The 10,156-nt window shown below is 61.1% G+C and overlaps 1 protein-coding gene across 1 annotated transcript; it reads right to left on the reverse strand.

Moving 5' to 3' along the window:
- Positions 1-6: 6 nt before the first annotated feature.
- On the reverse strand, positions 7-8,813 carry LOC144226827 (histo-blood group ABO system transferase-like). Its single transcript, XM_077758352.1, has 4 exons — positions 8,656-8,813; positions 8,072-8,125; positions 6,592-6,639; positions 7-1,486 (listed from the first exon to the last, which is right to left on the reverse strand). Exons 1-4 carry the CDS (start codon positions 8,811-8,813, stop codon positions 796-798), a joined length of 951 nt encoding a protein of 316 aa, XP_077614478.1. The 3' UTR covers positions 7-795.
- Between the last annotated feature and the right edge of the window lie 1,343 nt (positions 8,814-10,156).

Consider the following 10,156-nt stretch of genomic DNA (forward strand, 5'->3'; position numbering starts at 1 on the left):
GGGAGGGGCAGAGAGAGACACACAGAATCCAAATCAGCCTCCAGGTTCTGAGCTGACAGCACAGAGCCCAATGTGGGGCTCAAACCCACAAACCGTGAGATGAGGACCTGAGACAAGCCACTTAACCGGTGGAGCCACCCAGGTGCTCCCTAAATTGTTCTTTTTAAAAAACGGTTGCTCAGCATTGACACAGAAGAGCATCCAACATAAAACAGGAGCCTTTTACAGCTGCAAGGGACCCAGAAATTGTAAAAATTTATCAACCATAAAGAGAAATAGCGGTGGGAACGTGGACCGCCCCGTCCTTGATGTGAGGAGGGAAACACAAGGCCAAGACAACGCAGCACAGGCCACGCCGGGGCCGCGAGGCAGGCCGCAGAGCTCATTCTGGAGCACAAAACGGGTTTCCACGACAATTAGCAATTCCCATGGTCGGCCAGAAACCCTGATTTGCAGTCACAGGGTAAGTGCAACATGGCAGTGACCCGAGAGAGGCCTGGGGGGCAGTGAAGGTGAGCTGCCCTGTTCCCAGTGGGGCTGTGCCTTAGGCTGGCGGGGAGTCAGGTGCCAGCAAGGGAGTCCTGACCCGGCCTCACCCTCATCTCCTGCCTGCGGGCGCAAGGGACCTTTCAACTCTGACAGGACGCAGAAGAGCCGGGGGGCTTGCTGGAGCCGCGCCCCCTCCCAGGCCCCTCCGGCCCGACTGTGCCTGTGCAGACCCGGCGAGCTCCCTCCACAGGACAGGAAAAGGGAGCAGTGACACCCCACCAGCTCTAATGGCACTAGGCCAGCCTGTCATGGGCTCCGGATCTCCTCGTGATTCTTGGGCACGGCCACGAAGCGCAGCTTCTTCATGACGGCGGGCCAGCCCAGCAGCTGCGGGTCCCACAGGTACTCGGGGGACAGCACCTTGCTGGGCTTGCGGTCCAGCAGGTACCTGTTCAGGTGGCTCTCATCATGCCACACGGCCTCGATGCCATTGGCCTCGTCGGCCACCATCGCCTGGTGACAGGCCGAGGCGAGCCGCAGAACCTCGGCCACCGACCCCCCGAAAAAAGCCCCCATGTAGTAAAAGTCGCCCTGGTCGCTGGGGATGTGCGCCTGGGACTGCGGCCGGCGCTCGTAGGGGAAGTCCTCGCGGGCCGCCCCGTAGAAGGCGGGGTGCAGGGTGCCGAAGAGCGGGGCCAGGATCTCCACGCCCACGTGGTCGCGGAACCTCATGTCCACGTCCACGCACACCAGATAGTCCACCTCGTGGAGGAAGCGCTGCCGGGAGAAGGTGCTGATCATCTCCATGCGGTGCATGGACACGTCCTGCCAGCGCGAATAGTTCCGGACCTTCAGGACCACCATCTGCCTCCCTTCCCCAAGGGTCACGCTGGGCACGTCGCCCGGCCGGTCGGTGAAGACGTAGTAGGTGACCCTGTGTCCCACCATGAAGTGCTTCTCCGCCGTCTGTAGGAACAGCTCCAGGAAGACCACGTATCTACAGGGACAGGGGACAGGGCAGGGGGTGGGTCACAGCCAGAGGCTGGCGGCAGGACCCCAAAATCGGGGGCTGTGGACGTGTGCACCTCATCAAGGGGGCAGACCCTGGGCTGCTTTAAGGAATAGCCACTCTCCTGGCCTCTCCTGAGCGAGTTTGCCAGCGACGCCTCTCTAACCTCTACTCCAGGATGGGGGACCATCAGCACCCCATCAAAGGGGAGCCTGAGGCGTAGGAGGCTAAGAACCCGTACAGCGCAAGTCAGCATGCTGGAGCTGGGAGTACACCCGTGCCGAGCTCCCCCGGCAGACCCCCTCCACCCGCAGGACCCGCCCGGGTCCCTGGTGGATTCCCCCCTGGACCCGCCCCTGGTAGATGCCCTGCGGCCCCGTCCCCACCTGCTGGGCGTCGAGCTCCTTCAGGTTCAGCTCTAGTTAAGGTGTCCTAGCCGACGTCAGAGACCTGCAGGGCCAGCCGCCTGCCCCACTTTGCTCTGTGGTCAGTCCCTGCCCCCCACAGAACTGCCTCCACCCCTGTAGGGTCCTCTCTCGAAGGCTACTGGGCACCTTGCTGACAAGGTCCTCCATGAACTGCTGGTGTTCCTACGAGGGGTCACTCCCCGTCTCCCCCAGATCAGGCACCAAGCCCAGCATGTGGGCAGGGAAGGGAAAGAGGACCCCTGGAGGAAGAGGGGGCTCACTTAGGCCCAGCCTTGAACCCAAGCGTGTGACGTTCTGGGTCCGGGCCTACATCCCCCCAGCCCCAAGAAGTNATTAGGGGCGGGGGCAATTCAGCAAGTATACTCACAAGGGCGTCAGCACCTTGGGCTGGGGGGAAAATATCCTGAAAAATAACCACACCACGATGTGAGGGAGTTTGCAGGAAGATGGCATGGCCTTCCGCAGTCAGTGGGGCTGGGAAGCTGCTGGACATGACTGAGCTTCTGGGTACCCCCCGGAGGAGTGATCCTGAGGGCTGGGGGGCTGCACCGGGCGCTTCCTCAGCACAATCGTAGGGCCTGGAGGAGGGCCGAGCCTCTGTGACTCAGTTTCACCGTTTGGAAACTGGGAGTGGAGTGGAGACTTCAGGGTGCGTTCCCTCCCTCATGATCTCAAGGGGAGGTCTCCCCGTGGCGGGAGGGGGCTGAAGGTGGCCCCTGTCCCTGTACTTCGCCCAAGGAAGTAGCTGGGTCAAAAGAACGGCAGTCAGACACACAGAGGATCTAGCTGGGCCTGCCCCTGCCCCCCAGGCTGCGTGATGGAGCGGGTCTCCAAGCTCCCGGGAGCCCCAGCTTCCTGTCTGCAGAGAGGGACACCCATGCCCAGCCCTGACAGTGGTGTACCGTCTGGGAAAATGTGTGCACAGCGGTCCTGTCCCAACTCAAGTATCACGGAGCCCACGGAAAAATTAGCCAGCGGGCCATCTGTCATTGTCAATAATGACTGCACTTTGCATTTCCTGGGTGGCAGTGAAGAGCAGGGTGTCAGCCTCAAAAAGGCAGGAAATTCTGCAACATGCCACACTGGACGGATGAACCAACGGAAATCGTGCAGAGTGAAATAAGCCAGTCACAAAAGGACAAACACTCTATGATCCCACTTACAGAAGGGACCTAGAGAAATCAAGTTNACTTCGGGGTGCGTTCCCTCCCTCATGATCTCGAGGGGAGGTCTCCCCGTGGCGGGAGGGGGCTGGAGGTGGCCCCTGTCCCTGTACTTCGCCCAAGGAAGTAGCCAGGTCAAAAGAACGGCAGTCAGACACACAGAGGATCTAGCTGGGCCTGCCCCTGCCCCCCAGGCTGCGTGATGGAGCGGGTCTCCAAGCTCCCGGGAGCCCCAGCTTCCTGTCTGCAGAGAGGGACACCCATGCCCAGCCCTGACAGTGGTGTACCGTCTGGGAAAATGTGTGCACAGCGGTCCTGTCCCAACTCAAGTATCACGGAGCCCACGGAAAAATTAGCCAGCGGGCCATCTGTCATTGTCAATAATGACTGCATTTTGCATTTCCTGGGTGGCAGTGAAGAGCAGGGTGTCAGCCTCGAAAAGGCAGGAAATTCTGCAACATGCCACACTGGACGGATGAACCAACGGAAATCGTGCAGAGTGAAATAAGCCAGTCACAAAAGGACAAACACTCTATGATCCCACTTACAGAAGGGACCTAGAGAAATCAAGTTCATGGAGACAGGAAGCTGAATGGGGGTGCCAGGGGCTGGGGGGCAGGGAGCTGGGGGCAGAGTTTCAGTCTGGGAAGATGTCAAAGTCCTAGAGATGGATGGGGGTGATGACTGCACAACACTATGAATTCACCTAATGCCGCTGACTCGGGCACCTAAAAATGGTCAAGATGGTACATTTCAGGGCATATGTATTTGCCACAGTTAAATACTGCGCCTGGGGGGCTCAGTCGGTTAAACATCCGACTTCGGCTCAGGTCATGATCTCACCGTTGGTGGGTTCGAGCCCTTTTGGGCTCTGTGCTAATGGCTCGGCACTTGGAGCCTGTTTCAGATTCTGTGTCTCCCTCTCCCTGCCCCTCCCCTGCTTGTGCTCTCTCTCTCAAAAAATAAACATTTAAAAAAAAAGTTGGACACCAGTTCACCAGACTGCCTGAGACTTTCCCAGTCTCATCCCCTCTAAAAACCCTCCTCCCAGAAACCCCCGAGCCCAGACAAAGCAGGCCAGTCGGTGACCCTCTTTAAGAGCCAAATGCCAGGCAGCTGGTCAAAACCGAACCACCAGCTACACCTGGATCTTTCCATGGCTGCAAGGGGAGGGCCAAGTCCAACCCAGCACTGGGGGCGGGAGCGGTGCTCCCCGTGGGAGGCGCAGGAGGAGAGAGCCTGTCTGGGCACTCTCTCCTGGGGCTGCAGAGCAGGTGGAGGAGGCCGAGGCACCCAGGGAAGACGTCCTACCTGGAGAGTTTCCCTGCTGGCAAGCCATCCAGTTTTCCACCCGCCTCCCTGCAGAATGAGAGCACAGAGCGGGGGCTTTACCGGGAGAGTTCAGGGCTCAGGTTCATGGATGGTGGCTGGGGGCCCAGGAGAAGGGGGCAGTGCTGGGCTGCAGTGTGAAGAGGGAGTCCGTCTGAAACTGGCCAGCACAGCTGTCACTGTGGGCAGTGGGCCTGGCGCCAGCCCCGGTCCCCGCATGTCCCCAGACGCAGCATCAGACACGGCAGGGGGCCGGTCTGCCCTCTGCTCAGCCACAGACCCCCGCCTTCACCTCACGCTTCTGAGACTGAGCAGCTGGTGGTTTCACACCCCGTGGGCATCCCGAGTTCCCTCCCATAGTGGGGGGGGGTCCTTCCCCGGGCCCTGCCCACGACAGCTTTGGTCCCGAGGTTCCGACAAACCCAGAACAGCAGCGCTGGGGGACACGGATCGGGGGGCCTCCGAGTGAGCTGGGGAGGAGCCCAGGCCCAGCCCGGGTGGCATCTCAGGCGGGAGCCGGCATCAACCCTGCAGATGGGAGGGGCCTGCAGCTGCCCACCCCCCAGCCGCTGTCTATCTACACCCACCTGACACACCTGGGCCAGAGCTGCCCAGCTGAGCCCGTCAACCCCAGGATCCGGCTGGGGCCACAGCAATTTTGACGATTTTGACCGAACTGGGTGTTTTATGGCCCAGCAGCACGTAGCTGACACAACGGGGACAAGCCAGCCACAAAGCAGGGGACAGAAGGGCGGTCCAGGCAGACGGCACAGCAGGTGCAAAGCCTCGGAGTCATGGCATGTGCCAGGAAACCGCAGACCCCCGCGGGGACCGCAGAGATGGGGCTCACGGTGGGAGGGGTGAGGCTGGAGACGACGGCAGGCAGGGAGCCAGGCACAGAGGGGCTCGGGCATATGTTCCGGGAAGATCACTCTGGCTCACGGCAGAGAATGGGTCTGTGCACAGGAGGATGCAGAGCCGGCACGGAGGCTGCCAGAGAGATGAGGGAGCCTCGCCCGGAGCAGGACGGGGTGGGAGGTGCGCGGAGAGAAGCATGTGAACTGAGCCCAGGTCTGCTCTGAGGGCGTGCGGGGCGGGGGGAGGGGGGGGCAAGGATGCTGTGCAGGCTCCCACCTTGGGCTGGGGGTCGGGGGGAGGCCGTTCACCAAATCAGGGACTTGTGAGCAGGGCAGGGACAGAGGTCACTGTGGGACACACAGGTGTCCCAGAGGTTGAAGCCAGATGGGGAGGCGGGTGTTAGTCGTGACCAGGTGACCCACCAAGGCCATGGAAGCAACCTGGCTGCTCTGGGCAGAGCGGAGGGGGGCAGAGGGTGAGACCCAGGCCACGGATGCATCAGCCCAGGGCGGTGGGAGCCGTGTAGCAGCCACCTCTGTCCCCCCAGAACACGGCCGGTCCCCGAGGCTGTCGGGCAGTGTGACTCCGCCTCCACCCCACTCACCAGGCCCCTGCTTGCCGCCCCAGCATCGGCTTTCTCGGGCTCAGGAAACCAGCCCTGTGGAAAGAGCCACCGAAGACCCCTGTTGAGGAGGGGGGCCTGGGTTGGCCGTCCATCCATCCCCACAAGAGGCAGGAGCTGGAGCCCATGCGGGGAGCCTGGAGACCCCGGCACAGCTGCAGGGCTTGAACGGGCCTGTGAGCAACTGTCCCCAAAGTGTGGGTGACANTCAGGTCATGATCTCACCGTTGGTGGGTTCGAGCCCTTTTGGGCTCTGTGCTAATGGCTCGGCACTTGGAGCCTGTTTCAGATTCTGTGTCTCCCTCTCCCTGCCCCTCCCCTGCTTGTGCTCTCTCTCTCAAAAAATAAACATTTAAAAAAAAAGTTGGACACCAGTTCACCAGACTGCCTGAGACTTTCCCAGTCTCATCCCCTCTAAAAACCCTCCTCCCAGAAACCCCCGAGCCCAGACAAAGCAGGCCAGTCGGTGACCCTCTTTAAGAGCCAAATGCCAGGCAGCTGGTCAAAACCGAACCACCAGCTACACCTGGATCTTTCCATGGCTGCAAGGGGAGGGCCAAGTCCAACCCAGCACTGGGGGCGGGAGCGGTGCTCCCCGTGGGAGGCGCAGGAGGAGAGAGCCTGTCTGGGCACTCTCTCCTGGGGCTGCAGAGCAGGTGGAGGAGGCCGAGGCACCCAGGGAAGATGTCCTACCTGGAGAGTTTCCCTGCTGGCAAGCCATCCAGTTTTCCACCCGCCTCCCTGCAGAATGAGAGCACAGAGCGGGGGCTTTACCGGGAGAGTTCAGGGCTCAGGTTCATGGATGGTGGCTGGGGGCCCAGGAGAAGGGGGCAGTGCTGGGCTGCAGTGTGAAGAGGGAGTCCGTCTGAAACTGGCCAGCACAGCTGTCACTGTGGGCAGTGGGCCTGGCGCCAGCCCCGGTCCCCGCATGTCCCCAGACGCAGCATCAGACACGGCAGGGGGCCGGTCTGCCCTCTGCTCAGCCACAGACCCCCGCCTTCACCTCACGCTTCTGAGACTGAGCAGCTGGTGGTTTCACACCCCGTGGGCATCCCGAGTTCCCTCCCATAGTGGGGGGGGGTCCTTCCCCGGGCCCTGCCCACGACAGCTTTGGTCCCGAGGTTCCGACAAACCCAGAACAGCAGCGCTGGGGGACACGGATCGGGGGGCCTCCGAGTGAGCTGGGGAGGAGCCCAGGCCCAGCCTGGGTGGCATCTCAGGCGGGAGCCGGCATCAACCCTGCAGATGGGAGGGGCCTGCAGCTGCCCACCCCCCAGCCGCTGTCTATCTACACCCACCTGACACACCTGGGCCAGAGCTGCCCAGCTGAGCCCGTCAACCCCAGGATCCGGCTGGGGCCACAGCAATTTTGACGATTTTGACCGAACTGGGTGTTTTATGGCCCAGCAGCACGTAGCTGACACAACGGGGACAAGCCAGCCACAAAGCAGGGGACAGAAGGGCGGTCCAGGCAGACGGCACAGCAGGTGCAAAGCCTCGGAGTCATGGCATGTGCCAGGAAACCGCAGACCCCCGCGGGGACCGCAGAGATGGGGCTCACGGTGGGAGGGGTGAGGCTGGAGACGACGGCAGGCAGGGAGCCAGGCACAGAGGGGCTCGGGCATATGTTCCGGGAAGATCACTCTGGCTAACGGCAGAGAATGGGTCTGTGCACAGGAGGATGCAGAGCCGGCACGGAGGCTGCCAGAGAGATGAGGGAGCCTCGCCCGGAGCAGGACGGGGTGGGAGGTGCGCGGAGAGAAGCATGTGAACTGAGCCCAGGTCTGCTCTGAGGGCGTGCGGGGCGGGGGGAGGGGGGGGCAAGGATGCTGTGCAGGCTCCCACCTTGGGCTGGGGGTCGGGGGGAGGCCGTTCACCAAATCAGGGACTTGTGAGCAGGGCAGGGACAGAGGTCACTGTGGGACACACAGGTGTCCCAGAGGTTGAAGCCAGATGGGGAGGCGGGTGTTAGTCGTGACCAGGTGACCCACCAAGGCCATGGAAGCAACCTGGCTGCTCTGGGCAGAGCGGAGGGGGGCAGAGGGTGAGACCCAGGCCACGGATGCATCAGCCCAGGGCGGTGGGAGCCGTGTAGCAGCCACCTCTGTCCCCCCAGAACACGGCCGGTCCCCGAGGCTGTCGGGCAGTGTGACTCCGCCTCCACCCCACTCACCAGGCCCCTGCTTGCCGCCCCAGCATCGGCTTTCTCGGGCTCAGGAAACCAGCCCTGTGGAAAGAGCCACCGAAGACCCCTGTTGAGGAGGGGGGGCCTGGGTTGGCCGTCCATCCATCCCCACAAGAGGCAGGAGCTGGAGCCCATGCGGGGAGCCTGGAGACCCCGGCACAGCTGCAGGGCTTGAACGGGCCTGTGAGCAACTGTCCCCAAAGTGTGGGTGACACGTCACTGCACACAGGGCTCCCACGGCAGTCAGAGCGGGTCCCCGTGCGAGGACAGCACAGCCCCCAGGAGAGCAGCCGTGGGCCTTCACTCCACAGTCCTGGGCCTGTCTCTATCTGGAAGCGAACAGCTCGGCGCCCCTGCGCCTTCCCCACGGCCCAGCCACGGGGCTCCTTGCTGGGGAGCTTGGGGAAGACGCAAGGTGGGGTCCGACAGGAGGGTGTGCGTGGACAGACAGCTCATCAGCCCTGTGGGGCCTACGCTGGTGCAGGGGTGGGGGCGGCACGGGCGCCCTACGAGCCGCTGACCCTGCTGCTGCTGCCTCCGGGGGGGGCCTGGACGGCGCACACGTTCCTTACCCAAAAAGGACCCCGATGAAGGTTATCAGGAGGAAGGTCACAGAACGGAGCGAGCAGCATTTCAGTTTCCCTGGAAAACACAGTGGGACCCGGATCACCCCACTCTGCTCCTCCCAACCTGCCAGCTTCTCCCCTGTGTGATTCAGATCAGCTCCCATGGCGGCCGCCTCCCGCCAGCAGGTGGCTTGAGCCTTCCAGGGCCATCTCACAGGGGAGGAGGCAGGTGGTCTTCCCTCCCTGCACTCTGCCCAGGGGCCCCTCCCATCCCACAGTTACACAGTCCTCCCTGCGGCCTCTTTCCACCAGGCACCCCCTCTCCTTGGACCGAGGCTGCCACGGCCACGCTGAAATGAGCGCCGGAGGACCGTGCTGAAGATACGCTCACGCCTGCAACCCAGCCCCGAAATACGCGAGGCAAAAAGCGGACACAACCCAAGGGAGAAATGGTCAATTCAACAGCTGTAGCTGGGGATTCCGAAGTCCTGCTGTGCTGGCAGTGATGGATGGGGTAGTTAGAACATGGGCAGATACAGGCGAACCCCGCAAACCACGGTGTTTGACCGCACCGCACAACCTCGGCCAGGCCACAGCAGAACTCGCGCTCTCCTCTGGGCACGTGAAACGTCCTGCAAGAGACGCCGTGTGCTGGGGCCTAAGACCAGTACCCGCAAATTTAAGAGGATCGTGTACAGAGCATGCGCTCTGACCAGAGTGGAGTGAGATTGAAAGGGCAACGACAAAGACACATTGCGAACCCCCAAATACGTGAAAAGGCAACAGCGCACATCTGAGTAACCCATGGGTCAAAGAAGAAAATCGGAGTATTTTCTGAGCTGAACGAAAAGGAAAGCACAACATGCCAAACTTTATGGGCTGGAGCCAAAGCTGTGTTTGGAGGGAAATGTACAGGTGTAAATGCCTAGATAAGAAAAGAAAAACCTCAGGTCAGTACTGAAGTTCTCACCTTAAGAAACTTAAGAAGAGGGAGCGTGGGGGGCTCAGTCGGTTGAGCATCCGACTTCAGCTCAGGTCATGATCTCATGGTTCGTGAGCTCGAGCCCCACTCTGGGCTGAGCCCCACTCTGGGGTGAGCCCCACTTCTCCCTCTCTCTGCCCCTCGAGCGATTCTCCCCCTCACCTCGCTCACTTGCACCCTCTCTCTCTCAAACAAAATGTCTTTACAAATAAAAAAAGAAACTACAAGAAGAAAAAGAGAGCAAATTACATCCAAAGTGAGCAACGGGAGGAAATAATGGAGATTAGGGTGGAAATCAATTAAATAGAAAACAGAAAGGGGAAAAAACAATGAAACCACGCATAAATGACGATCAAATCAGGAATGGAAGAGGAAGCACCAAGCCAGAATCAGACAGCGACTGAGACTTTAAGGCACCACTACTGACAGCTGTTTGCCAACGACCGAGGCAGCCTGGATAAAGTGCACGCACCCTTGAAAGACACGGGCTGGCAGACGTTTAGAAGAAAACACAGGACTACATCT

This window comes from Crocuta crocuta, unplaced genomic scaffold (genome assembly GCF_008692635.1).
Source record: "Crocuta crocuta isolate KB4526 unplaced genomic scaffold, BGI_CrCroc_1.0 scaffold1130, whole genome shotgun sequence".
In the NCBI taxonomy this organism is placed as follows: domain Eukaryota; kingdom Metazoa; phylum Chordata; class Mammalia; order Carnivora; family Hyaenidae; genus Crocuta; species Crocuta crocuta.

Excerpts from the sequence above, each read along its gene's own strand:
- LOC144226827 (XM_077758352.1), bottom strand. The coding sequence starts at position 8,813 with ATGGGAGCTGATCTGAATCACACAGGGGAGAAGCTGGCAGGTTGGGAG. Across the intron at positions 8,126-8,655 it reads TTCATCGGGGTCCTTTTTGG|GGCTGGTTTCCTGAGCCCGA; the intron begins GTAAGGAACGTG and ends CTCTTTCCACAG. Across the intron at positions 6,640-8,071 it reads GGGCGGCAAGCAGGGGCCTG|GGAGGCGGGTGGAAAACTGG; the intron begins GTGAGTGGGGTG and ends CTCATTCTGCAG.